General features: G+C 36.8%; 6 protein-coding genes across 6 annotated transcripts; 4 read left to right on the forward strand and 2 right to left on the reverse strand.

Moving 5' to 3' along the window:
* Nucleotides 1-344: 344 nt before the first annotated feature.
* On the forward strand, nucleotides 345-899 carry FDP41_007110 (uncharacterized protein; the record flags this gene model as incomplete). Its single annotated transcript, XM_044710820.1, has 1 exon — nucleotides 345-899. The coding sequence occupies one exon, from the start codon at nucleotides 345-347 to the stop codon at nucleotides 897-899; it is 555 nt and encodes a 184-aa protein (XP_044558436.1).
* Nucleotides 900-933: 34 nt separating this feature from the next.
* FDP41_007111 (uncharacterized protein) lies at nucleotides 934-2,289 on the forward strand (the record flags this gene model as incomplete). Its single annotated transcript, XM_044710821.1, has 1 exon — nucleotides 934-2,289. One exon carries the CDS (start codon nucleotides 934-936, stop codon nucleotides 2,287-2,289), a length of 1,356 nt encoding a protein of 451 aa, XP_044558437.1.
* Nucleotides 2,290-2,364: 75 nt separating this feature from the next.
* On the reverse strand, nucleotides 2,365-3,691 carry FDP41_007112 (uncharacterized protein; the record flags this gene model as incomplete). Its single annotated transcript, XM_044710822.1, has 2 exons — nucleotides 2,365-2,954; nucleotides 3,049-3,691. The coding sequence occupies 2 exons, from the start codon at nucleotides 3,689-3,691 to the stop codon at nucleotides 2,365-2,367; spliced, it is 1,233 nt and encodes a 410-aa protein (XP_044558438.1).
* A 456-nt stretch (nucleotides 3,692-4,147) lies between these two features.
* On the forward strand, nucleotides 4,148-6,511 carry FDP41_007113 (uncharacterized protein; the record flags this gene model as incomplete). Its single annotated transcript, XM_044710823.1, has 1 exon — nucleotides 4,148-6,511. One exon carries the CDS (start codon nucleotides 4,148-4,150, stop codon nucleotides 6,509-6,511), a length of 2,364 nt encoding a protein of 787 aa, XP_044558439.1.
* A 99-nt stretch (nucleotides 6,512-6,610) lies between these two features.
* On the reverse strand, nucleotides 6,611-9,751 carry FDP41_007114 (uncharacterized protein; the record flags this gene model as incomplete). Its single annotated transcript, XM_044710824.1, has 6 exons — nucleotides 6,611-6,914; nucleotides 6,983-7,157; nucleotides 7,211-7,241; nucleotides 7,502-7,893; nucleotides 8,285-8,435; nucleotides 8,498-9,751. The coding sequence occupies 6 exons, from the start codon at nucleotides 9,749-9,751 to the stop codon at nucleotides 6,611-6,613; spliced, it is 2,307 nt and encodes a 768-aa protein (XP_044558440.1).
* A 377-nt stretch (nucleotides 9,752-10,128) lies between these two features.
* FDP41_007115 (uncharacterized protein) lies at nucleotides 10,129-13,870 on the forward strand (the record flags this gene model as incomplete). The annotated part of the gene is made up of 3 exons (XM_044710825.1): nucleotides 10,129-11,023; nucleotides 11,088-12,188; nucleotides 12,294-13,870. 3 exons carry the CDS (start codon nucleotides 10,129-10,131, stop codon nucleotides 13,868-13,870), a joined length of 3,573 nt encoding a protein of 1,190 aa, XP_044558441.1.
* Nucleotides 13,871-13,992: the final 122 nt, after the last annotated feature.

Below are 13,992 nucleotides of genomic sequence, written 5' to 3' on the forward strand. Positions count from 1 at the left end.
AGACTTTACAATAACCTTTTGAAAAAATTCCCCTTTAGATCTTTCGTTTGATGAAATCTCGAGAGCTCGCTTGTTCTTGCTCTCGGGAAGAAGGTATTCATTGCAATGAGAGATGAATGATGATGGAGAGCAAACAAATTCTTCTTCTTTCCTCATGATATGAATGGTATTATTTCTGCAGGTTCATTATACGAACACTTCTGATTTGGCTGATCAAAATTGGAAAATAGCTAAAACAATTAATCTTTCCTTGTTCGTAGATGGAGTTGATTCCTTCAAGTTACTTCAAGCACATTATCATCCTATTCTCTTGAGAGTTCTCATCAACAATATGGTTCCAAAAAATGTTTAAAAGATCCATCGGGATCACAATAACGATCGTCTTGCTTTTATATCTGATATTGGACATGTTAGTTTGGGTGAATTGTTTTGAATTTAATCGTTATTTTGAATTAAACAAGGACAAATCGATCATGTGGACGAAATGCTCCAAAGATATTGATGGCGATAACCAGGATGAAAATAATTCTCCAAGGCCGATTAACCATTTTGACTGTGCCTACATTGAGGTACCATTAAATTGGACACTCTCGCCGTCATCTACACAACAGCAAGGCGCCAATCCTTCAAATTCTCAAGAGGCCCTAATTTCTATTAGATTGAAGAGAATTTCAGCAGATGCTTCTGTGAGAAAGGGACAATTTTGGTTTCATGTTTGTCCTCTTTTTGAATTTGACAAATCAGTTGATTTGTCGTTTGAAACAGTTGCTGTTGACATGTTTCAGCAACTCAATCGAGAGTACGATGTATTCATTCCTAATATTAGAGGTAGCCCTGGGTCAAAACCTCTCTATCAATGCCAGCTGGAGGTTAAATCTCAGGAAACTTTTTTCAACTGACAAAAATCTTGTGTCATGTCTCGCACGAGATCGAATGACAAAAGATTTCTTTCCTGAAAGATATGGATTCTATTTTCGAACTAAGAAAATAGCACTGGATCTTCTCTATGTGGTTGGTCTCACTAAATATCACCACATGAATAACATATCAAGATATAAAGGAGATGGATCTGAATTCACTTCGATTCACTATGGATATGGATATAACACTCTCCTGATTCATGAAATGATGAGACTAGAACTGTTACTCGTACAATCAAGGTCTCCTATAAGAAAATATTTAGATATGGTCATTCTTGATTCCTTAATATCACCAATTACTAAATTGAATTTACTTGCAAGTGATATGACCTATAATGCTGTAGCAAATCAATACCTTGCTGAGTGTGACACGAATGAATTTTGCTCCAAGAAATTTAAAGAATTAAGTGAGGTTAAAACGCCTGTCAAAAATTATCTAATACGATTGTATATTTTAAATCTAAAGAAATGTTCATCCATGGATGCTTCAGCAACAAGAGTGATGTTAAGTTACATATTTTATCATAGTGATCTTCAGAATTTAATTATGCCTTTCATATTTAGAGTGATAAGATGCAATGCTTTAGATGTGAATACTATCAACAATTTTTATTACAGATTATTGCACTCGCCGATCATACATAAAAAGTATGATGAGAGAGAAGCTCCATACTATGCTCTAGAGCGTAATATTGGATGTAATGAGATGATTAAGAATTTTCATCAAATTGATGAAACACAATTAGAAAGTGACTTGGTCAATTTTGCAGAGTATCAATTCATCACTGGAATGTCATTATACATGCTGAGAGCAAAGAGAGCAAGAGAGAAGTATAATATCAATGCAACAGAGGACTACCATGTCCACCCATTTGTCACATTCACCAGACCTTTGTTAATGATGCAAGGATCTTTAGATCCCATCTCTCCTTTGAATGGATCTTTACATTGGAAGGATTTTTATATTGGAACAAATCTTTCTACATTTTCTGAATCTCCAATTCAATCCAACGGAACACATTATTTTGTTCTATTTCCATTCGTTGGTCATTTGATTACCCTTAGAACGAAGTGCAGCTTGAACTTGATGATCAACTTTATCAAAACAAATGGAACATCTATTTATGATAAGTGCTTGGATGAATATAACTTGTCCAACGCAAAGAAAACTTTGTTTAACAGTGTCGAATTTAACACAACCATCGAACAATTCCTCCAATCAAAAGATCCATGGGATGATGGTCCTCTACTTTCCATATCTCACTATCACTTTATGGTCATTGGTTTTACTGTGGCTGGAACTGTCCTTATCAGTTTATTTACTTTATTGTGCTCATTACTGATATTGTCTTGGAAACGACTCTCATGACATTCAAGCGTGAGTACAAGGATGAACGACAAGAGCTCCGATGGAAGGTTTTGAACGCATTCGTTGCTAAATCTTCTAGATGGTGATGTTTTCCCCTCTCATTTCATAGAGCTTGACAGTTTCTCTATCATTCACCTGGAATATATATGGAAAATTGGTTTCAATTTCTCTACTCAAACACATGTTTCGCTTGTCCATTTCCTTCACAAACCTTTCAAATGTTTTTTCAGTTCTTTTTGTAATGGCGAAGAGAATGGTCAGATTGTGATTTTGCTCAAATAATGCATGAGTGACTTCTGCAAGACTCTCCACCACACTAATGTCATAGGTCACATCAGCCGCTACCAAAATGTCCGTATCTTTTAACTGCTGAATTTCAATCTGTGTGAAGGAGCACCAATCTAACTTCATCAAGCGAACAAAGTCTCTGGAATCATGTGGAGTCATGGTGTTGGTGGGCAAGTACATGAATGCATCTAAATTGCAAAGTTTGTAAGGAATATTGTTCAAAGAAAAGCAATAGGCACAATTCTCCAACACACAAGGCAAATAATCAGTGAGAGTAATTTCACCACGATGCTCCTTATCAATGCAAGTCATGAGGATCAATCCAAGTAATCCCACTCCACTTCCAAGCTCAGTAATATTCTTGTATTTAAAGTCATCTATTTTCAGACATTGAAATGAATAGTTTCATCAATTTAAATATTTTGGATGAATGAAATATTCCAAATTCATATCCATAACAGTGACACTCACCCAAATGTGACAAAATATATTCAATTAACATAAACCCAGCAGACCAAAGAGACATTCCAACATTCACAAATTGTGGCCATATTCGAACCACAATCGGTTGATCCTCATGTTCACTCATCCATGTCTTTAAGAAATCATAGACTCGAAAACTACTCTCTTCTACTCGATAGTCATAAAAAAATTCCTTTTTTGTTTGGTGGGATTCGGATTCCTTGTGGTGGATCATCAATTGTGAAAATTCCTCAATTAATGGATCATAAATTCCTTCGTGATTTGCACCACTCTCATCACTTTCGATAAGTTCAATATAATACTTGATCACATTTAAAATAAATTGGGAAGGAATGGGAAATTTCTCAGAAAGGAAATTATGTATAATTTCATGATAGAAAATTTTCTGAGCCTCCAAGCTCACGAAAGGCGTTTGAGGGAATTGTTTACAAAATTCATTTCTAAAATAATTTAAAAATTGTTTTGAATTTGAAATGGAATAGGATCGGAATGCTGAAAGAGTTTTCGGACAAGACGAGTCGGAATTTTTAGTTCTTGCTGATTCAATATTTAATTTTTCAGAATGAGGGGATGATGAACTCTTTGATGATTCATGGTCGCAATCATGATTGATAGCTGGTGATGCATCCATGTTCTTTTTTTTCATCAAATTTTTCACACGTTACAAAAATTTGTTGAAATTGCAAAAGAAATTATTAAGGTATTGATAATTGCATTCACCAATATTTTAATACTAAGAGTTGTTAGCTTTTCTAGCTTTCGCAACATTCTCTTGACATTGCCTTTTCTGTTAATTATTTTTTCTAGGAATTGTGCAAATCGTATTTGGAAACTATCCAAATCTAGAAAAGCCAGACTTTAAACTCAATATCCATATATATTCATTCTTTATGACACACCCTCAACACTATTGAAAAAACCATTCTCCACACTCCTTGATCTCCACTCTCGATCATTTTTTATATTTTTTACCTCTCTATTCGGAAGGAATTTATTTCATCGTACATTCCATCATACTGATTGAATCGTCGTCGACACTAGTAGTTAACGGACACATTCATACACTCACACACACACACACTCAAACATGGCCCGAGTGAACGAATTTCTAAAACAATCATCCCTTATTCGTGGAGAAGAAGATGAAGAGTCCGATCTTTCCACCTCTTCCTTCTGTTCACAACAAACACATTTGAAAACTTTGAATTCATCTTCTTTGAGTGGTGTTGACACTCCACACGATCTCACACGTTGTAAACATACCTTTCACAATTCTTCACAAATTCCCTTACCAGATGAAATTATTCAATATCACATTGCGCCCTATATGGATGTAAAAACATTGTGTTCAAAATTCTTTCTGCTTTCCAGTTATTTGAAAAAACTGGTGGATGAAAACCATATATGGAAAGAACGATTCTTTAGGGTTCTTCCTTACAGCCAATTTGACTTTTTCGAAAACAATCCCATCTATTGGAAAAAGTGTTACCATTCAGAAGTGACTCGAAGATACTTTTCATCATTAAATACCGCACATCAAGATCGAATTTATCCCTCACTCGATGAACTCAGTGTGAGTTTCAAAGATTTATATCGAACTCTCTACGTGGAAGGGAAATTAAGCAAACAACGTTTATTGAATTCTGGAAATTACAAACGCGATCAATACTCTCATCACATTACCTATTATTATTTGATCGACATGTTTGAAAGTGTGAAATTGGAACATGATCAATTGAGATGCATTGAACAATTCTTTGGACAACAAGTGGGACCAGGTGTTGAGTTTTTTAGAGGACGCACTCGAGAGAAGGGTGCACTCCATGACGATGAAACTCGTGAATACTATGGAGTATTTGGATTGGTAGTGGGAGTTTATTTTGTCATGTTTCAAGAGTGGATGAGCAATGATTTGAGAGCTCATGTGTTTGGAAGAAAGATTAATCATCGAATGGTGGAGACTTATGATCTCAATCATCTTCAGCAGAATCATCATGACCACACGAACCTTCCTTCGAGCCACCATCACCTGGACCACCACCACCACCGCCACAACAACATGTTGCACATTCGAACCTATCCTTCAACAAATTTTCAATCACAGCAACAACATGCTGCACCTTTATGGAATGATTCATCATCGAGTGGTAGTGGCAGTCATTCATGTCCTTCCTCTGTCACAAATACCACCACTGCAACCTCAACAACAACAACATTGAATCGACCCATGAGGATGAGAGGATCTTTTAAAAGAATTCCCTTATTTGCCTCAACACCTCGTCATCATCATCCTCATTGGCTTCTTCATGAAGCAGATCGTGATGACGAAGAAGGAGACGATGATACAGATTTCCTTATGGAAGATGAGGATGCTGTCATGACTGCTACTAACACCACCAACAACACCAACAATATGCATGAAAGTTCTTCCTCAATGTTGAGTCCTTCCAATCATGATCTTCTCATGCAAGATGAAGATGAGGAAATTCAACAAGTGACATCATCCTCGTGTCCACTCAATCATGTGTTTCCTCAATACTTGTTTCTAAGTCAACCCACTGAAGATAAATGGGATCAACAACAAAAGCATGATTCACCTGTGAGTGTGGTTATTCATGGAGTTTGGAGTGACAACAAGGAACGATGTGGCTTATTCACAAGTGAAAATATTGATTGGTCCACGACTGTCTTTGATTTGAGTACTCTCGGAAGTAAATTATATGATATTAATTATAAGAGATTGTATAGTGTAGAGAATGAAGTGAAAATGTTTTCGAGAATGACTGCATTCAAGTATTGGAGAATGGTTGTGAATTATTCCTTAGGATTGCCATCTTATAGGGAAGAGGAAGGATGGAATCTCCATCAGCAGAATTTATCAACTAGTAGTAGTGGTAGTAGTACTGGCAGTAGTAGTGCTGACGGCAATAGAGATGCCATGCAACAACAATCGCAACAGCAACATGCACACTCTTATGCAGTGAGAGAATATAATGTAACTTTTGATTGTGACACTTATTTGAGAGGAGAAGCCGCATTGTGTCATCACCATCATCATCATGGAATGGACCCGCATCTTCATCAGGGAGGTCCTTCTCAACAACAACATGCTCCTCATTTTCAGATTGTTGGAAATGCCATGGATAGTTACATTTCATTTAACATGTTGAGTAGAGGGGAACATATATTCTTGGCTTGGTGTCAATTCGATCATATGAAACAGGAGAGTAAGATAAAAACCAAGTCCGCTCTCCGTTCCAAGATTATCTATCCAAATAATCGTCGTGATTCGTTTGCTTGTTTGGAACCACCAAGTGTGAATCTTAATGTGAATGAATTTAGGTTGTCAGGAATTATTTTAGATCGAGAGGGAATTAAGGGTCATCTCACCTTAGAGCCCTTGCCAATGAATCACCAACACCACCATCATCACCATCATGTCAATCAATAAAAAGAGGGTTTCAAAATTTCAAAAACTCGCAAATGTATTGTTACACTGTCGTCACATAAATAAATTGATTATCAGAATATCAAAATTGGAGTATGATGCTTATTGTTCTCTCTTTCTTAATTCCTCTTCATCTTCCATCTCTTCTTTAATGAGTTGAGCAATATCATACTTGTATTCGGCAGTACCATTTCCGAAACCTTTCACCAATAAATCGTTTTCAATATACTTTTCAAATGTTTCAGCAATGGTCTTATCATTACCTTTGACCATGACATACTTTTCGACAGTTTCCTTCGCTAAGAAGTTGCTTACGAAACTCCAAATCATAGAAATTGTCCAACCAGCATTGAGAACAAGAGTTCTAGCCAATCTTTCAGTGTAGTAGTTACCCAATTGAACGAAACTAATTGATGTGAAGAAATGGACAAATAAAATAATTACCGAAATGTCATATGATTCATCGAAACTTACGTATCCTTCATTTCCTTGACCAATGACATTGAGAGTGAAGAATCCTTCAAGTCAACCAACCAAACAATGTTGTGAACACCTTCTGGCATTCTCTTGATACATTTTTCCATCATATAGACAAAAAGTTTAAACTTCATCTTTTTGTTTTCCTCAGTGTTTTCAGCGGTATCCTTGCCTAGAAATGGCCACATTAGATCATTGTGCTGCTCAACCAATCTTTGTACATACCCATCAAAACATAAATGACTGGACGACATTGCTACCATATTCATGAAATAAATGACAAATTCATGATTTTGTGGCACCATGGATTATGATTTTGTGATTGAAAAGTTCAATGCGCGGCGAAAAGAGTTATAATCACCCATGATACATTTTCGGCAAAGTGTCATGTGTTTCAGAAGCAGATATTAACCACAGAGTGGTGTGTTATTTTGGATGAGATGAAATTCACATATTGTACACACACAGAATGATGATGAATCTATCTAATATATATATATGATAAACCACACTCACCTTGTCGTATCCGTAATGGAACAAAAATCCTTGCTTGGCAATTGGTTCCAAATCCTTCAATCTGATATCTTGTGGACGGAAAGTCTTTCTCCATTCCATAGTTTCCTTCAATTGTTTGCTGGCTTGTTCCATATTCCATTGCAAACCAGAAAGATAACGGAATAAACACATCTCATCCATGAAAGCCTTTTGCTCCTCATCAAGTCCCCACCCTTCAGCAATTTTACGGAGTTCTCCCATTAATTTGGTTTGTTCTGGAGTAAGTTTAGAGAGAGGAGAAACAATGGCTGCTTTGGCTGATTCAGGAGCCTTTCCATAGGTTTCATCTCTTCCGGCTGGTAAGTAACTATCTCTGACCATTTTGATAAATTGTGGTGGTGATGATGATGAGGCTGTAATTGATGATGAATCAGTGATGAAAAATGTTGTGGAAGAATCAACACAAGAAGGGAGTCGTTGATGTTTTTTGTTTGATTCGAATGTATTCAGCCGAGCCACACCACGATCGGATGGATGATGAAATGAACGTTATCCAAAAACCAATTAACGTTAATTGTATTCATCATGTGTGTTGGATCATCATAATATATGATAGGTTGATAGTACATGTATTCGTGGTAATGATGAATAACGAGAGTTGGCGATGATCAACCCATACAATATATTCATTGATAGGTGTTCCAATGGAGTTATGGGAATAACATCATCAGTAGTGGTGAAGAGGACGGATGATGAAGATCAGGATTCTTTTGCAGAGTTTGTTGGAAAGATTGATCGACCTACCTGACGTAAGGTTACAAACTTTTTTTGTGTTCTTTCTGCCCAAGCGAAAGCTGACAGGCTCGCTCAGCTGGCTAATGAGATAATCCTTTATTGCTCGTGAGAAGACACGTCGAACCAAATACACTCCTAACGTTTCCAAAATTTCAATCGTCTTATCCATGAGTTGGATTCCGGAAAGACATTGATCATTACAACATCTCCGCCTCCAATCACTTGATCTCTGCCGTCAACGATCCTGCTTAATAATCGCTTGATAGCCTCTATTTGTTTCGTGCTCAGTGTTTCAGGACTTAAGGCTTTAAGCATATTCTCTATAACTTTGATGCATCTCCTCAATTCCGATGCTATCCAGTAATTGCAAAATCGATCCGTATTTTCCATGTTAGCAACAAGTTTAGAACAAGCATACCCAGCCTCATAATAAGTTGACATCGCTTTCTTTGGAATTGTTAAATTGAGAAGCCTTTCTGGCTCTTCAATGAAGTGAGATATTTGCGAGAGATAGTAAAAATCAGAGTGAGGAATTGGGGTTGGTAGATATTTTCTCGCCTTTGAAGCACACCCCTTGTAATGATCGTCTTCGTTCTCGATCATTGTCAAAATGCATGATAAATGCTTGCGAAAAGCTCCTTGAGAGGTGTCTCCAAACATTTGGACTGGGCTCTCCAAATCTGCAATGCATTCAAGGACGGATTTGTGAAATATGGGACTGAGGTTAGAACCGCCAGAGGTTATTGCTTTGTCGTGATTTCTGGCTGCTGCCCGATATAAGTACTGCATCAAATCTTCATAGATTGGATCAACGTTTGGCATCAATACAGTTTTGACTTGCATGATTGCTTTTTGATAGGCTTCGCAAGGAATTCGTTTCTCCAAATCAATGACCACTCGTTTTGAGCTTAAATAGTTGAGCTCTTTCTCCCGTAGAAAGCTTTTTCTTTCATTTCCGAAGAAACATGCATGAAAATTGGAAAAGAACTCTCTATTGATGGGAGTATAGGAATGATATCGATTCATGAGAGGATAGAAACGAGGAAGATCAATATCAATAATAGTGTCTGCTTGAGAGGGGTCAATGGCGTTGCAATTAATGTGGGTGTTATTGGAGCCTCCTATTATGGAGAGTTGCCTTAATAACTGTGCACATATTAAACTATACAATTTGAATTGCCTTCGATGAAAAGAGGCAATGATGAAGAGTTTCTCTCCCAAATCTTCCCAGATCACTGTTTCCGAAATACATATCCAGTCCTTTGTTGTGATTGTGCTGTTGTTGCTCCATTTCTTCTCCGATATGCAAGATCCTTTCCTCTGGGTATGTATGAATATATCGCTGAAAAGATTGCTTGCAGTTCCGTGGGATTCTCTCCTGCAGAAGAGATCATAACACGCAGCAAAAAGGGTCTTCTTAAAATGAATTTCCTCAGAGGAAGCTACAAATTCATACAAACAGAATCGAATCTTCATTGAAAGGTTGAAGAATATTTTTTAAGGGAACTCTTGAAAGGGGAAGTTACAGTCAAAAGAGTTGATCTTTCTTTGTCTCTTCTTTTGAAAAATATGAACTAAGAGACATCTTTCATACAGGTAATTTACTAAGGGCTGAGAGAGAGAGCTCGTTATGCAGAATGATGAGCTGGGTCTTGTTTGGAAGAGAATGGGAAGTGAATACAATGTGCATAAATGCTGCCAACATCTTTTGTTTGGTATAAATCAACAACAATCAAAACTTCACATCAGAATTAGCATCTCCAAACCACTCCCAAATATTTGTGTGATATTTGTATTCATTTGAATGAATTGTTTCAACACTATACTTCTTTTTCCTTAACCCTATAAATAAAATGTTCAAACATCGACATGCAGACAACCTACTTCCCAACCATCAACTCGAGGAACAACACTTGAAACAAGAGGGAGCATCCCATACTCGGATGCATCAACGTGCACGAAGAATTAATTCCGAACACGGAAAACGTGCCCATGATCATCTACCCCTTCCTACACACCTCAGTACAACGACAAGGCATTCAACAACGACGAATGGTGGTGGTGAGGCTACCAACACAAAATTTGATTTGGACAAAGACTTCCCTGCATTGGGACAAAAAACCAAGGCTTCAAAACCTAACACTGTTTCAGCACAGCCATCAACCGTACGCAATGGCAATACTATGGCAAGTAGCAGCAAAGCATTTGTTCCGACACACTCTCAACCAAAAACAAGCACTTCAAAGAACAATAAGCCTTCTTCTTCCAATGTGATATCACAACAACGAACTCCTTTATCTCCATCCATATCGAGAGCAAGTAGTCCGAGCACGGTGTCCAGCATCTCCTCTTTGTCATCATCAACAATATCAAGCATTTCCTCACCATCATCATCGTCAACGAACAATAGCACTAGCAACGAAATTGTGGAGTTTGGAACCATAGATTTGAAATGGATGGCCACAGAGATTGGTAATTTTGAAGAAAGTAAGCACACCACTTTTAGAATTGTGAAAAAGGACAACATATCTGGTTATATAATGCCAGAACGTTCTCTTTCAAAGCTATTTTGGAAGTTAAATGGTGACATGAAATGGCAGGCTGTATTTTCATCCTCTGAACATGAATATTGGATGGATATTAGAAGAAGTAATATTAAGAGAGTGATCGTATACAAGTCTGAAATGGCCATTGAGCTAGTCAACACACCATTTGTGTACAGAAAAAAACCAGATGAGAAAATCAAAGGTAAGCACTTATGGATTCTATTCATTGATACTCCATTTGTTTTTCAATGTTGAAATTCCAACAGCAAGAATGGCGGCACCCTTTTTCTCACAGAAAGACAGTTACTCGTCTTTATGGTTGAACAATTTTAAGTTTGGAAGATCTATTGTGATACAATTACCATCAACGAACATCAAATCCCTTATTGAGGGTAACCATTACCCATATCCAATATTGTACAGAGACGAAAAAATTCAATATGTTGGGATGGACGTTTATTTAGAAGACGGAGTTTTGAATTTTCATTTACAAGATCTAACCTTCAATATTGTGTATTTATTGTTTTGTGTGACAACAAAAGTACCAGGTCTATTGAACAGCATGGTGAGGCTCGAACAAATTCGTGACACCATTATTCAGTATGTCAATGAAGATTATGCATTAGAGTGGATCGATGCTGCTCTTCGTGACATTATCAACGACAAGGATATTTACCCAAACAGCTTTATGGATATTTTCAAACAGAATGTAGAGAAACACAAGTTCAAACAAACTGAACCTGAATTTTCTGATCAAAATAACAACATGTTTAATATTAGAAAAATTATGATTACCCCCACAGGAGTGAAATTTCTTGACATAACTGTAGAAGGTGGAAACAGAGTATTGAAGAAATACAAAGACAAGTATGAGGACTACTTTTTAAGAGTGACCTTCTGTGACGAAGATCAGACCAAATTGAGTGCTGAAAAGTTTGTCAACCTCCACAACCGAGTAGAATTTTTCGTTAAAAAAGGGTTTTATGTACACAATAGATTATACGAAATGTTGGCCTACAGCAACTCTCAACTTAGGACCCACAGCGCTTGGTTTGTTTCTCCAATCGATAACCTTTCTCCCAAATCTATTATTGCAGATCTTGGTAATTTTTCTCACATCAAAGTGGTGGCAAAATATGCAGCAAGAATTGGCCAATGTTTCTCTCATACCTATGAAGGCATTGAAAAGGATTTTGATGTTGTTCCAGATATTATTAGAAATGGCAAAATCTTTACAGATGGTATTGGTAGTATATCACCAAAGTTTGCTTTGGAACTTGCTGAAAAGTTTCAAATCGGTTATTGTGGAAAGCAATATGTACCAAGTGCATTTCAATTTAGATTAGGAGGATACAAGATTCGTACAAGTAGATCCCTTAATTGAAACACTCACAGACAAGGATTTGCTACTCTCGCAAAGTCAGCAAAAATTTACAACAGAAAATTCAAAAGAGTTTGAAATAATTGTTTAGAGGAGCAATTAGATGAAATTCGCCACTTATTTGACAATAAGAAGTATGTGAAGCGAATGCTGAGAAAAGCTCATGATAATCCGATCGGAAATAATTTGAAGAAAATTATTGGTCTCAATTACCTTGATAAGGAAATAGATATCTCTTCGATAGAAAATGCCAGATCATCGATACATTATTTCTTTCAAGTGGAACCCTTATTCTGTAAAATCGTCAGTAGAATGCTGAAAAGTAGACTCTCTGACCTCAAATCTGGGCGATTGATTGTGGACAAATCATCTCTACTCATGAGTGTTGTTGACTTTTATAACGTCTTGGAAGAAGATGAAGTGTTCATTCAACTCTCACCTTTAGATCAAGCGAATTGCGGCATTTATGATGAAGGTTGCTACGAGAATGGAGGAATTGTTACTGGGGATGTAGCAATTTCTAGAAATCCATGTTTACATCCAGGTGACATTCGCAAGTTTAAGGCTGTGAATGACCCAGAAAAGATCAAATATCTTTCACACTTGAAGGATGTTGTCGTTTTCTCACAGAGAGGAAATAGATCTCAACCAAACAAACTATCAGGAGGTGACTTGGATGGAGATTTATTCTATGTGTGTTGGGAACCAAAATTATTGGATTTTGAAGAATATCCTCCAATGGATTATGAACCTTTACCACCTGTAGAGAAGCATGGAGGATGTGATTACAAAGCAATTAGAGAGTTTTTAACGGAATATGTTGTCAATGACAACCTAGGAGTGGTAGCGTTTTTGCATTTGGAACATTATGACCAAGAAAAAGAAGGTGCTAAAAGCGCCGTTTGCTTGGATTTAGCCAAGTACCACAGTTATCAAGTTGACTATGCCAAATCAGGTGTAAGAAAAGCATTACCACTGGATTTACTTTCAAACAGTAGACCTCATTACATGCCAAAGGTTTTCGGTAAAACAATTTATCATTCTGACGATATTCTGGGGAAAATTTATGATCGAGTTAAATGGGAAGAACAAAAAAGAAAAAAGATGAAGTTGGGCTTAGAGAAATATGGCTATGACACATTGGATCACTATTTTGAAATACTGGACAAGTTGTTCGTCACATACAAACCTTTGAAACAGCTTTTTGTGGATTATAACGAAGACTTTTTTGATCTTGATCAAGATATTTTGAAGGAATTTGCAGATGTGACAAAAAATTATGAAAATTATAAGAGAGATTTGAGAAAACTAATGTTCCAGTACTACATTGATTCTGAAGATGAATTAATTGCTGGATTTTTCAACGCCAAAGATTTGGAAGTTAAATGTGGAAAAAATCATTACAAACTTCGATTGGAAATTAGTGATATCGTTATGCAATTCACCAAGTACTACCATAAGGAGAGTATGAAAATAATGGTTTCAAATTCTTCCACAAATCTCTCTAAAAAGGACGTTGCCTCTTTGTTCTATATTGCAGTAAGAAATGAAAACAAAGGACTTGAAATTCAGAAGTGTTTTGGAATATCATTCTATTGGTTAGTCATGGATATCATGGTGTCAAGAGTGAACGAAGAGAATCCAGTCGAAACATTAGTTTCTGAATAGTAGAGTGTTGGAGTTCACAATTTCCGCGTATGTTGGTGAACCACTACTCAGAACCTCTCATCCCATGTTCAACATGTTCCACTTTCGAATGGTTCCCTGTGACGCCAATGCACTTCCACACA

The sequence above is a fragment of the Naegleria fowleri genome (genome assembly GCF_008403515.1).
Source record: "Naegleria fowleri strain ATCC 30894 chromosome Unknown tig58, whole genome shotgun sequence".
NCBI lineage: Eukaryota > Heterolobosea > Eutetramitea > Acrasida > Naegleriidae > Naegleria > Naegleria fowleri.